This window comes from Megascapheus bottae, chromosome 24, assembly GCF_031878675.1.
Source record: "Megascapheus bottae isolate mThoBot1 chromosome 24, mThoBot2.hap1, whole genome shotgun sequence".
In the NCBI taxonomy this organism is placed as follows: domain Eukaryota; kingdom Metazoa; phylum Chordata; class Mammalia; order Rodentia; family Geomyidae; genus Megascapheus; species Megascapheus bottae.
Genome location: NC_143532.1, coordinates 22,482,089 through 22,496,584, shown reverse-complemented (window position 1 = coordinate 22,496,584; position 14,496 = coordinate 22,482,089). Strand labels below are relative to the sequence as shown.

Here is a 14,496-nt window from a genome sequence, read left to right as displayed (position 1 = left end):
TCCTGGAGCATCTTTGTGCCCAAGGCCAGTGCTCTACCATTTGAGCCACAGCACCACTTTGGGCTTTTTGTCAACTGGTGTAAGGCAAGAATTTGCAATTAAAAGACCTTTTATGATTTTAGTCTGGAATGTATTTAGGGGAAAGGGCTAACATTTTATCAGCAATGGTAGGGGAGGGAATGGAGAAATAGCTAGCTGTCCATAGGGGGTCTTGAAGCAGGATTTGCTGTTCTAGTTTCATCAAGAGAACTATTGTAGCCGTGCACCCCTAACTCCCACCTATAATCCTAGCTATTCAGGAGGCTGAAATGTGAAGATCGAGGTTTAAAGCTAGCCCAGGCACTAAAGTCTGTGAGACTTTTTATTTTTGAGATGGGGTGGGGGGAATCATGGGGCTTGAACTCTGGCCTGGGCACTGTCTTTGAGCTCTTCAGCTCAAGGCTACCTCCCTGCCCCTGGCCTGGGTGCTATTTCTTAGCTCTTCAGCTCAAGGCTACTGCCCTACCCTTGAGCCACAGCCCCATTTCCCATTTTCTAGAGAGTTTTCTAGAGTTTCTCTCACTTTGTATTGCCCAGGCTGACTTTGAACCTTGATCCTCAGATCTCAGCCTTCTAAGTAGCTAGGATTATAGGAGCCTACGAGCCACCCGGACCGACCAGAGAGACTCCTGTCTCCAATTAGCTACCAGAAAATTGGAAGTGGCACTGTAGCTGTAGTGGTCGGGCAGAGCTGAAGAGCTCAAGGACAGACAACCCTGGGCCCAGAGTTCAAGCCCCACAATTGATAAACAGAAAACAAAAATGTAACCAAAAAAACCACTATTGTTTTTATTTTCTGCCTTACATATCTTCAAAAAGTTTAAATATCTGTCAGAATTGTTTTCTTTCTGAGATGACTTCTTGCCCTAGGTGCCTGCTATTTCCTTCCTGCATTTGGTTGGGGCATAATTGCACACCTTCCCCAAGAAAACTGAAACTGGCATCATGCCTCTCACTATGAGCTTTGTCTTTGTTTTACACCTGTCTTGGTTGGAGTCACTTGGGATGTCTTTTTCTGAATTCTTCTGTCTCATGACTTTTTTTTTCCTTCCCCAAAGGCGACATCCCTGTACCGTGTCTGAAATTTTCCATTTTTGTTGGGTGCTTTTTATATATGCAAAAGGTAAGAAAAATATTTATTTAGATTTTAATTAGTTCATTTAAAATTTCAGATACTATTTTACTAACTTGTAATATATATCTAGAATAGGTCCTTACTGAAATTTCTTAAGGGTTTTTACCTAATGTTCTTTTTTGTCTAGTTTTGTTTTTGTTTGCTGGACTGGGGCTTAACCCTAGAGCCTCGGCACTGTCCCTTAGCTTTTGTGTTCAAAGCTGTCATTCTTCAATTTGAGCTATAGCCCCACTTGCAACTTTTTGGTGACTAATTGGAGATAAGAGTTTCATGGAAATTCCTACCTGAGCTGGCTTCAGACTGTGATCTTCAGATCTCAACCTCCTGTGTAGCTAAAATTACAGTGCCTGGCCCAAAATCTTTTGAGTTCTATAATATCCAGATCTTCTCTTACTAATTGGGAATTCCTTTAATTTTATTCTTACACAACTTCCTATTGATCCAAAGCTATTCTTCTCAATTATGAACCTCAGTTCATAATTAAGTTGTACTTTGAATTTTTTTTTTTTTTGCCAGTCCTAGGGCTGGAATTCAGGGCCTGAACACTGTCTTTGGGTTTTTTCAAGGCTAGAATTCTACCACCTGAGCCACAGCACCACTTCTGGCTTTTTTCTATGTATGTGGTGTTGAGGAATTGACTCCTGGCCCCATATATATATATTTTTAAATATCTTAAGTGAGTGGGATTGGCATGTTTTATTCATGACTGATTAGCTTAGAGCATCTCAGATTACTTAAAAACAAAACAAAAGTTTTTAAGCAGGCGCTAGCTCACGCCTGTAATCTTACTTACTCAGGAGGCTGAGATCTGAGGATCAAGGTTCAAAGCCAGCCAGACACTAAGGTCCAAGAGACTCTTATCTTCATTTAATCACTAGAAAAGGGAAGTGAGTCTGTGGCTCCAGGGGTAGAGCTGTAGTCTTGAGCTGAAGAGCTCAGGGACAGCACCCAGGCACAGACTTCAAGCCCATGACCCACAAAAAAAAAAAAAAGCACAAAAACAAAAACTTAAAAAAAATTTTATTAAGTAATTGTACAAAGATTACAGATTTTTTAAATTTTTATTGTGATTAATAGAAGGATTATATTATATTCACCAGATAGAAGGTGCATAACTTCACAAACATTGATACCCTTTCTCATGACATGGTCCCCATTCCCCCCCCACTCCGCTTATCTTGATTTCCCCCCTTCCCTATCCAATTTCAAATAACCAATTAAGCACATATAAAATATATCAGACAACAAGGTGACATATTGTAACAATATGAGATAACCAAGGGATGGCAACAGATGAGAGATAACATAGTACATTAAGGACAACAGTCACTTATTATATGGCTTTTGTTTCCTTATCCTGGAGGTCCTTACATTTAGTGACATACTATCTGGCCTTATATATCTAGGTTTTGTTCTATTATAAATCTCTGCTAGGAGAGCCCAAGGTTTCTACTGATTAGGACAAATGAAGGAAATCATTGAGCCTATGTTCCTTTGAGTCTGGCTTAATTCACTTTATATGATTTTTTTCTAAGTCTTTCCATTTCCTTACAAATGGGGCGATATTGTTCTGACAGCAGTATAGAATTCCATTGTGTATAAATACCACATCTTGTTGATCCACTCATCAACTGAGGGACATCCGGGTTGGTTCCATATCTTTGCTATGGTAAATAGTGCTGCAATGAACATCATTGTGCTACTAGTGGATTTAGTAGGCTCTTCTTTCTGGACGGTTGGGTAAATGCCAAGTAGTGGAATTGCTGGGTCATAGGGGAGCTCTATGTTTAGTCTTTTGAGGAACTGCCATACTGCTTTCCATAGTGGTTGAACAAGTTTGTACTCCCACCAACAGTGTAGTAGTGATCCCTCCTGGCTACATCCCCTCCAGCATCTGTTGTCATCAAAGATTACAGATTTTGTAAGTCAGGTTGTGAGTACAGTGAATCTTGATTAAGGTCGCCTCTTCCATTGTTCTCCTCCATTTTTCTCTCTACCATTCTACCCTCAAGTTACATAGTTCAATTTTGATATAATGTACATTGAATGTCATGACTGCATTTGCCAACTCTTCTTATTATTATTCTTGTGCTTTTTCCCCCTCACCCACAAAACATGTTTCTTCTTCCTGGTATTCATTTTGATCAACAGTTTATTAGTTGTGTCAGTGAAATTACACCTTTGAACTCCTTCCCTAAGTATACCATCCTTTGTTTAATTCGCATGGTTATGCATAGAACTCTGTAAATGTTATCATGCCTGTTTGTGTTTTAGATCTAGCTTCCACATATGAGAAAACGTGCCCATTTGTCTCTTTGATCCTAACATATTTTTCCCCCAGGCCCATCCATTTTCACACAGATAACATATTCTAATAGATGAATAAAATTCCATTGTACTTATATACCACATTTTTTTTGATCCACAATGTATATTGTTGTAGGACATCTGTTCCAGAACTTGGCCATTGTGAATAGTGCAGCAGTGAATATGGATTTGCAGGTGTCTTTATGTACCCTGACTTGTAATATTTTGGGTAGATAATTCTATGTTTAGATTTTTGAGAAATTGCCAAACCACCTTCAAGAATAGTTATATTAGTTTACATTCCTACCAACAGTGTAATGGTTGCTACATACTTAGCAGCATTTGTTATTGTCTATATTCTCAATGTTGGCCAGTCTTACTGGGGTAAGCTGGAATCTCAATGTTATTTTGATTTATATGTCCTTTATGGCCAGGAATAGTGAACATTTCCTCATATGCTCATGGGCCGTTTTTACTTCTTTGAGACGTCTCTATATATGTCCTTTGCCCATTTATTAATTGAGTTATTAGTTGGGGGGTTTCAGGTTACTTTCTGTGTAATCAAATGCCTTAGACACATTTTTTCCTTCCATTCATTTCTAAGATCTCCATTCACTGGAATCCTCTCTAGAACTTTTGTCGTTAGTATTTTGATGTGGGAATAGTTCTTAACAATATAAAGTAGGAAAGAAAGTATAGTTATACCAATTGCCGATAATAGCTTTTTCAGTAGTCTATGCAGCATACTTTTGCCACTAAAATAATGCTGTAAAATGTGGAATTGAAAACATGTATGGAGCTAGAAGGAATTTCACAAGTGCAGTTGTTCCCCTTCACCTGTGACAGATACTTTCTAAAGTCCTCAGTGAATAGTCTGAACCCCATGTGTACTGTTTTTTTTCTATAAATATATAAAGTTTAATCTCTTAAATTAGACACAGTAAGATTAATAACTGATAATAAGCTGGGTGCTGGTGGCTTATGCCTGTAATCCTAGCTACTCAGGAAGCTGAGATTGGAGGATCATGGTTCAAAGACAGCCTGGGCATGAAAGTCTGTGAAACACTTCTCTCTAGTTAACCACCAGAAAAGTGAAAGTGGCACTGTGGCTCAAGTAGCAGAGGGCTAGCCTTGAGTTGAAGAGTTGAGGGACAATGCCCAGGTCCAGAGTTTAAGCTCTAAGACCAACCAGAAAAACAACAACAACAAAAAAAAACAAAAAAACTGATAATAAGGTAGAAAAAATATAGTAATGTGTTGAAAGGTTTTTTTTTTTTTTTGCCAGTCCTGGGCTTGGGCTCAGGGCTTGAGCACTGTCCTTGGACTTTCTCAAGGCTAAAGCTCTACCACTTGAGCCTCAGCACCACTTCCCGGCTTTTTTCTATGTTTGTATGTGGTACCGAGGAATCGAACCCGGGTCTTCATGCATGCTAGGCAAGCACTTTAACCACTAGGCCAAACTCCCGGCCTGTTGAAAGGTTATTGTATATGCTCTCTTGGTCTCAAAATAACTTACTATATTCTAGACCTTAACAACCTCAGATACAGTTTTCTGTTTTTTTTTTTTTTTTTTTGCCAGTCCTGGGCTTGAGCTCAGGGGTTGAGCTCTAGCCTTGGACTTTCTCAAGGCTAGAGCTCTACTACTTGAGCATCAGCACCACTTCTGGCTTTTTTCTATGTATGTGGTACCAAGGAATTGAACCCTGGTCTTTGTGCATGTACTACGCCAAACTCCCTGCCACAGTTTTCTTCTTAAGTAAAAACACTTGTACATTTTTAATGAAAGAAAGTCCTTTAGGGCTTTTCTTTGGCAAATCCACTTTCCTAGCATGTTATATTTGCTCTGTGGTGTGATTATTTGTAAATTGAGGGTTACTTGAATAAAAACTTTGTGATGGTAGCTCTGATAACTAAGATGGCTCCTAAATGACTAATGGATGAGTGGTACACATAATATGAACAAGCCAAACAGATGATTCGTATCCCAGATGGAACAAAGCCAGACGACAGATCACTGAGAGATTTTAACCGTACCGTTTAAAATTTAGACATTGTGCTAGGTGCTGGTATTTCACATCTGTAATCTTAGCTGCTCAGAAGGCTGAGATCTGAGGATCTTCATTCAAAACTATCCCAACTAGACAAAGCTAAGATGTTTTAACCAGTAAAACGCCCCAAATGGAGGTGTTGTTTAAGTGGCAAATCACCAGTTATGAGGGAAAAGCGAGTAAGACTTTGAAACCTTGAATTCCAAGTCTCAGGACCAACACATACTTTAAAAAAAAATTAATTACTTAATTTATTTTTTTTTCTTCTTTTTTTTTTTTTTGCCAGTCCTGGCCTTGGGCTCAGAGCCTGAGCATTGCCCTTGGGTTTTTCTCAAGGCTAGAGCCCTACCACTTGAGCCACAGCACCACTTCTGAATTTTTTTCTACATATGTGGTACTGAGGAATTGAACCTGGTCTTCGTGCATGTTAGGCAAGCACTCTACCACTAGTCCAAACTCCCGGCCCACATACCTTAAAAAAAACTCCCACCACCACCTTAAAAAAACAAAACCTTAAGTATTTCTGAAAAGTATTTCCATTTAAATATTCCACTTAATATTTTTGGACCACTATTGACCAAAATAAACTTCAAAAAGAGAAACTGTGGCTGGGTGTGGTGGTTCATGCTTGTAATCCTAGCTACTCAGGAGGTTAAGATCTGAAGATCAAGATTCAAAGCCAGCCCAAGCACAAAAGGACCTGAGACTCTTTTCTCCAATTAACCCCTAGAAAATGGGAAATGGGGCTTGGCTCAAGGGTAAGGCGGTAGCTTCAAGCTGAAGAGCTCAGGGATGGCGTCCAGGCTGAGTTCGAGCCCAACGACCCCCCCCCCCAAAAAAAAGAAAAACTGTGAAGCTGTGCCAATTACGCATACCTATAATTTTACCTACTCTGGGATAAGACTTGAGGATCGGGGTTCAAAGCCAGTCTGGGTAGGAAAGTCTGTGAAATTCTTCAACTAACCAGCAAAAGCTGAAAGTGCAATTGTGACTCAAGTCATGGAGTGGTAGCTTTGAAAAACCTAAAGGACAGCTAGGCCCCAAGTTCAAACCCCATACCAAAAAAAGAGATAAGTTATATATAAAGGGAGTATTCAGTAGAAAAGATTTTTATCATTAGATGTAATATTTCAGCTTACTCATTTGAAGATAGGTATGTGAACAAAAGCAGAGCTAGGATTTGAACTCAAATCTCTTGGGTCTTGGTCTCATGCTGATTATAAAGGTTTCTGGCAAGGATGTGTCATGTGTTATTTGCATATGGCTGGTTCTCTTTAGTTAGGTGAAAGCCATCCTTTCTCTGAGCTGTGTTTGTGATTTATAAGATATATGAGCAGTTGAAATATTATACTGACAGCTTTCTTTTTCTCCCCTCCCTCTTCTTTCCCTCCCCTCACTTTGGTCATAAGGATTGAACTTAAGGGCACTCACTTGCTAGGTCATTGCTCTTTCACTTAAACCATGTCCCCAAGTCCTTTTGGTATGTTTCTCAGATCAAGTCTTGGGATTTTGCTCTAGCCTGCTCATACCACAATTCTGCAATCTCTGCCTCCTGAATAACTGGGATTTTTGGTGTGCATCACCATCACTGCCATGCCCAGCTTCTTCCTCTTTTTTTTTTTTTTATATGTGATCTCCATTATGTTTGCCTGGGCTGGAAAAATGATTACAAATATTTGCACAGTGCCCAGCTTGGAAGCTTTCTATAATTATGGTTGTGTTGGAGATGTGACTGAAGTGGTAGAGTATTTGCTTTAGTATTCATGAGCCCTCAATTTAAACTTTAGTAAAAGTAAAGTAAAATGATCAGTGGCAAGAAATAAAGGAAGACAAGAATATATAACATAGTGGCTACCTCAAGTTTGCCTTGCATAACGGTATTACATACGATAGTAATCATTTCGTATGATTGTATTGGGCATGTAGGCTGGCTTCTAGGAATTTTTAAAGAGGTCTTTTTTTGTATATATTTAGAAGTATATGTTATATTTATTCTGTATGTGTATGCATTTGGTACTATATAAACTGCTTAAAATGATTTATTTTTTTGCTGGCTCTTGGGTTTGAACTCTGGGCTTCTGCACTATGCTTGAGCTCTTTTTTGCTCATGATTAGCATTCTTCATCTTGAATCACAGTGCTACTTCTGGCTTTATTTGTAATTAATTGGAGATAAGAGTATCATGGATTTTCTTGCCCAGTCTGGCTTCAAACATCTGTCCTCAGATATCAGCCTCCCCTAAGTAGCTAGGATTATAGACATGAGCCATGAGGGCCCAGCTGCGTAAACTAATTTTATTGTCCTTATTTTGGTTATAGTTCATTAACAGGGAAAGAACAGAATCTGACATTGTGTGTGAATGTGTGTAACAAACTCAGTGGTTGAATTTTACTAATTCAGTCTTTAATAATTTGATCCAGGCTCAGTCCAGACTGATAGGTCAAGTCCCATGGGATTCACACTGAAAAAAAAAAAAAAAAAAAAAAAAAAAAAAAGCCAAAACAGAAACAACCACTATTACCATTTAGGCTTTGATTAAGTGTTTAGTCTTAGGGACCGGGAATTTGGCCTAGTGGTACAGTGCCTAGTATGCATGAAGACCTGGGCTCAATTCCTCAGTGCCACATATACATAGAAAAAGCCAGAAATGGTGCTGTGGCTCAATTGGTAGATCTCTAGCCTTGAGAAAGCCCAAGGACAGTGCTCAGGCCCTGAGGTCAAGGCCCAGAACTGGCAAAAAAAAAAAAAAAATTCACAATAAGTGTTTAGCCTTTTTGGTGAGAAAAACAACTAATATGAATTATTTTAAGCTCTCTTTTTATGAACATTTTCAGTAATTTTCATGGCAGAAAATGTTTTCATGTAAAACGAATTTTTATACTTTGAGATAATTTATAATATTGTATGTAGAGAATTTTCAAAGATTAGGCCAATGCTAATAAAGTTTAGTCAGCTATTACATATCTAATAAATGCTTATTTAATATATGAATTAATGTATAACATTTTAGTAGTTTTATTTTCATGAAACTCTTAGAAATCTATGAAATATAAGAATAATATTTCAAAATATGTATTTGCCACAACATTAATGAGTCAACTTGTACAGTTGTATTGTGCCATTATAATTAAGTAAAGAAGTTGTTTTAAATTATAAAAGTTGGTGCTAAGTTAACCGTTACATCTTTTATAATCTCACAGGTAATTTCCCCATGATTAGTGATGATTTGGTCAATTCCTACCATCTTCTGCTATGTGCTTTAGATTTAGTTTATGGAAATGCCATCCAGTGTTCCAATCGTAAAGAACTGGTGAACCCTAATTTTAAAGGTAGGTTTTGTCAAAGGTTTTTGAACAGTCTACATTTCTACATTATGTTTAGTCTGGGGACTCTATACATACTAAAGATTTGTCAGTCTCAGAGAACCATCGTATTTGAAAACTTCTGCCATAAAATTACCATGGCACTTAATAATAGGAGTAAACGTTTGACAGGCAAATATCACAAAGTTTAAGGCCTTGAGTAGCAATTTTAGAAGTGTGTGAAATACTCAGTTACAAGATTTTACTAACTGAGAGTAGCAAAGATAATGTCAAAGTTAGTAGTATTTTACATCATTGACAAGCTTTGTGACTGGTAACACTATTAGAAGCAAAAAAGAATTTTTACTAGCTGGACGCAGTGACTCACGTCTGTAATCTTGGTTCAAAGCCAACCTGGGCACTAAAGTCCATGGGACTCTTATCTTCAATTAACTACCAGAAAACCAGAAGTGGCACTGTGTTCAAAGAGTAGGAGGAAGGGGCCAAGAGTTTGGCCTAGTGGTAGAGTGCTTGCCTAGCATGCATGAAGACCCGGGTTCGATTCCTCGGTACCACATACATAGAAAAAAGCTGGAAGTGGTGCTGAGGCTCAAGTGGTAGAGCTCTAACCTTGAGAAAGTCCAAGGACAGTGCTCAGGTCCTGAGCTCAAGCCCAAGACTGGCAAAAAAAAAAAAAAAATGGAGTAGGAGGAAGCCTTGAGCTTAAGAGCCCAGGGGCAACACACAACACCCAGGCCCAGAGTTCATGTCCCGTGACCGACAAAAAAAAAAAAAAAAAAAAAAAGAATTTACTTATACAATCTCCTTTCTTTGTTGTTATTACAGAATAAATTCTATATGGGCCGGGAGTTTGGGCTAGTGGTAGAGTGCTTGCCTAGCATGCACAAAGATGCGATTTGATTCCTCGGTACCACATACATAGAAAAAGCCAGAAATGGTGCTGTGGCAGAGTGCTAGCCTTGAAGAAGAAGCCCAAGGACAGTGCTCAGGCCATGAGTTCAAGCCTCAGGACTGGCAAAAAAAATAAAAAAAGAATTCTATAAGTGAAGTGACTTTTTATCTCCTAAACTGACAGTGTGTGGTAATGAAAAATCATCTTGGTAATCATTTAGTGTGCATTAAAGTATGTAATTTCTCTAAGGAATATATAGGTCAGAGCCCAAATTATGACTTATAAAGCAAATATTAAAAAGTATTTATTGTTGGTTTTGTGGTACACTACTATCATCCCAGCATTTGGGAGCTTGGACTACATTTTGAGGTCCTGTTTTAAAAAAAGCTGGGAGGCTGAGATCTGAGGATCAAGGTTCAAAGCCAGTCCAGGCACAAAAGAACTTGAGACTCTTCAATTAACCTCTAGAAAACGTGAAATGGGGGTTGGCTCAAGGGTAAAGTGGTAGCTTTGGGCTGAATTGCCCAGGGACAGCACCCAGGTCAAGTTCAAGCCCCATGACCTACAAAGCAAAAACAAACCTCTGTGTGTATGTATATGTGTGTGTGTGCACATGTGCACGTGTGCTCTTCCTATAGTTTGGACTCAGAGCCTGAGCACTATTTCAAACTTTTTTGCTCAAGACTAGCACTTGAGCCACATTTCTTCTTTTGGCTTTTTGCTGGTTAATTGGACATAAAAGCCTCTTTGCTTTGTTTGCCTGGTTTTGCCTTGAATTTTAATCCTTAGATCTCAGACTACTGAGTAGCTAGGATTACAGGCGTACACCACTGGTGCCCAGCTGAGAACATACTAATATATATGCTGCTTTTATTTGAATAATACTTTGGTAAATTTTGAGTGATTGTCAGCTTTGGGATGGTTCCAATTAGAAGTTCTAATTGTTTTATAATTAGGGTAGATTTGTAAATTAGTGGAGTTACTCATTTGCATTCGTTCAGAAAGTTTCAGAATTAGGGCTGGGAGTTTGGCCTAGTGGTAGAATACTTGCCTAGCATGCATAAAGACGTAGATTTGATTCCTCTGTACTATATACATAGAAAAAATGATGTGGTACTGTGGTTCAAATGGTAGAGCTTTAGCCTTGACAAAGCCCAAGGACAGTGCTCAGGCCCTGAGTTGAAGCCCTAGGACTGGTTAAAAAAAAAAAAAGTTGGGCTGGGACTTTGGCCTAGTGGTAGAGTGCTTGCCTAGCATGCATAAAGACCCAGATTCAATTCCTTGGTACCACATACATAGAAAAAAAGCCAGGAGTGATGCTGTGGCTCAAGCGGTAGAGCTCTAGTCTTGAGAAAGTCCAAAGACAGTGCTCAGGCCTGGAGCCCAAGCCCAGGACTGGCCAAAAAAAAAAAAAAAGTTTCAGATTTAGTGTAAGGAGGTAGCTCAGTGGTATCATGCAAATATATTTGTACAGGCCTGAGTTCAGTCAGTGTTGCCAAAAAAAAAGTTTCAGATTTGAGATTTTCAGATTAGGAATGTTCATTTTGTACAATCCGAAATCCAAAAATCTCCCAGATCTAAAACACTTTTAGTCCCAAGCATTTTAAATAAGAGATACTCAACCTCTCCATGCTTCCAACCCTGATTATTGCCCATTATTATTTGGGGGTGGGAGGGGGTCATGGAACTTGAACTCTGGGTCTGGGTGCTATCCCTGAGCTCTTTAGATCAAGGCTACTGCCCTACTCCTGGAGCTACGGTCCCACTTCCAGTTTTTCTAGAGGTTAATTGGAGATAAAAGTCTCAGGTTCTTTTGTGCCCAGGCTGGCTTTGAACCTTGATCCTCAGATATCAGCCTCTTGAATAGCTGGATTACAGATGTGAGACATCGCGCCCAGCTTGCCCATTATTTTTGCGGTAGAGTCTCACTTCATACCGAGGTGCATGTCTGGATGTGCATAATCCACCTTAGGCTTCCTGGCAGTTAGGGTAACAAGTATAAGTCACCACACCAAGTTTTCCATTGAGAAGGGATGTTGTAAACTTTTTTCTTCCCAAGTTTTCTTTGAACTGTGATCCTCCCAATTTCAGTTTCCCAACTACCTGGGATTAAAGTGTTTAAGTGTTTTTGTTTGAATATAAGGTTTATGTGTAAAGTTAAAGGTGTTTTTATTAAAAACTTAGAATCATATATTAAAATTAATTTTTTAACCATCTCCAGATAGATGACTGAATTACTGAATTCTTAATGTTTCTTGTGTGTCATAGGGCTTGAACTTAGCCTGGGTGCTGTCCCTGAGCTCTTCAGGTCAAGGCTACCAACCTACCCTTGAGCCACAGCTCCACTTCCCATTTTCTTGAGGTTAATTGGAGATAAGAGTCTCAGGTCCTTTTGTGCCTAGGCTGGCTTTGAACCTTGATCCTCAGATCTTAGCCTCCTGAGTAGCTAGGATTATAGGCATGAGCCACCGAGTCCAGCCAAATTCTTAATGTTTTGAGACAGGGTCTAACTATATTAGATATGTAACTAAAACTTACTTTGTAGTCCAGGCTGGTCTCAAATTCATGTTTCTCCTGCCTTTGTCTCATAAGTGCTGGGAATAATTGGAGCTGTTATGCTGTGATATATTTATCTTTTATTTCTTTGAACCATATTTAATAGTGTTTATAAGCCTAATTTTTAGCTCTTATTCCCCATAAATTCATATGTGCCATTCATCTAGAGTAAACTTAGTTTATTACATTGTGCTTATTGAAGGCTGATATCTATGTTCTGTGTTTCTGTACATCTTAGGCCTATGTGAAGATTTTCATGCTAAGGATATTAAACTGTCCTCTGACCCACCTTGTGTCATCGAAAAACTTTGTTCCTTACATGATGGCCTTGTTTTGGAAGCTAAGGGAATAAAGGAACATTTCTGGAAACCATATATTAGGAAACTTTATGAAAAAAAGGTCTGTAAGTGACAATATGATGTGATTTAGGAGAGACTTGATATCCTGTGATAATTTAAGTATCTTTCTTTTTGCCAGTTTCAGAGCTTGGACTCAGGGCCTGGGCACTGTCCTTGGGCTCCAGACTAGCATTCTTACCACTTGAGCCACAGCACCAGTTCTGGCTTTTTCTATGTATATGGTAGCTAGGAATCAAACCCGGGTCTTGGTGCATGCTAGGTGAGCACTCTACCACTAGGCCACGCTCTCAACCGCAAAGTATCTCTTTTTAAAATTTTTATGCCAGTCTTGGGGCTTGAACTCAGGCCTTAGGTATTGTCCCTGAGCCTCTTTGTGCTCAAGCATGTGCTCTACCACTGAGTCACAGCTCCACCTCTGCCTTTTTCTGAATAGTTTATTAGAGGTAAGAGTCTTACAGACTTCCCTGCCTAGACTGGTTTTAAACCGTGAATATTCAAACTCAGCCTCCTGAACAGCTAGGATTACAGGCATGAGCCACCAGTACCCAGCTAAGTTAAATATCTCTTTTTAATCATAGCTTCTCAAGGGAAAAGAAGAAAATCTTACTGGGTTTTTGGAACCTGGCAACTTTGGAGAGAGTTTGTGAGTACTTCTGTGACAATTTTTAAATTGTATACGTGGGGGGGTTAGAGATTTAGCTCAGTGGAATACAAGGCCCTGAGTTCAGTCCTCAGCTCAAGGGGAGGGGGAAGGTATAAAAGACCAAAAAAAGCTGGGTGCTGGTAGCTCATGCTTGTAATCCTAGCCTCTCAGGAGGCTGAGATCTGAGGGTCACAGTTCAAAGCCAGCCCAAGAACAGAAGTCTGTAAGACTCTTATCTCCAATTAACTACCAGAAAACCAGAAGTGGCACTGTGGCTTAAGTGGTAGAGTGCTAGTTTTGAGCTGAAGAGCTCAGGGATAGTACACAGGCCCAGAGTTCAAGCCTCACAACTACAAGGGAAAAAAAAAAAAAAAGGAGTAAAAAAAAAAAGGTGACAAAAATGGGGAAAACTGACACAGGGGTGTCTCTTTGTTTCAGGTGCTTCTCAAAGCTAAGTATTTTTACTCTGAAAAGTTAAGAGTGTTTCATGGGAGAGTACATGGAGGCCATACAAATTCTGTCAGCTACTCTAAGTGTGTAATATACTATAAATGTGCTAAAAATTGTTTGTTCCTATTTAAAGCCTCTTTAGTCATACTTTTAGAGTATAGATTTTGAAATAAAGTACTTTTCGAGTCAGAACAGTTGTAAATGCCCATAATCTCCATATTTTGAGAAATGTTGAGCTCAGCAGGAAAATCATGAGTTTGAAGTCAGCCTGCTGTTCTTAAAGTTTTTTTTTTTGTTGTTGTTTTTGTTTTGTTTTGTTTTGCCAGTCCTGGGCTTGAGCTCAGGGCCTGAGCACTGTCCTTGGACTTTCTCAAGGCTAGAGCTCTACCACTTGAGCCTCAGCACCATTTCCGGCTTTTTTCTATGTATGTGGTACTGAGGAATCGAACATGGGTCTTTATGCATGCTAAGTAAGCATTCTACTACTAGGCCAAACTCCTGGCCCCTGTTTTATTTTATTTTTATTTTTTAAAGCAAAGCAAACAAAAAAGCAAAAATCCAGCTGAACACTGGTAGCTCATTTCTGTAATGCTAGCTATTCAGGAGGCTGAGATCTGAGGGTCGAAATTCTAAGCCAGCCTGGGCAGGATAGTGTGTGAAAATCTTTCCTCCAATTAAACCTCCAAAAAGCCAGAAGTGGAGGTGTGGCTTAAGTGGTAGAGGGATAGCCTTGAGCATAAAAGC

The 14,496-nt window shown here is 39.2% G+C and overlaps 1 protein-coding gene across 4 annotated transcripts in view; it reads left to right on the top strand.

Moving 5' to 3' along the window:
* Positions 1-14,496, top strand: part of Rbl2 (RB transcriptional corepressor like 2) — a 71,734-nt gene that overhangs the window by 10,827 nt on the left and 46,411 nt on the right. For all 4 annotated transcript variants that reach the window (XM_090357636.1, XM_090357637.1, XM_090357635.1 and 1 more), the window contains exons 4-7: positions 1,098-1,162; positions 8,730-8,858; positions 12,539-12,699; positions 13,238-13,302. In XM_090357636.1, the coding sequence (XP_090213762.1) occupies positions 1,098-1,162; positions 8,730-8,858; positions 12,539-12,699; positions 13,238-13,302 (420 nt within the window). The remainder of the gene's footprint in view (positions 1-1,097; positions 1,163-8,729; positions 8,859-12,538; positions 12,700-13,237; positions 13,303-14,496) is intronic.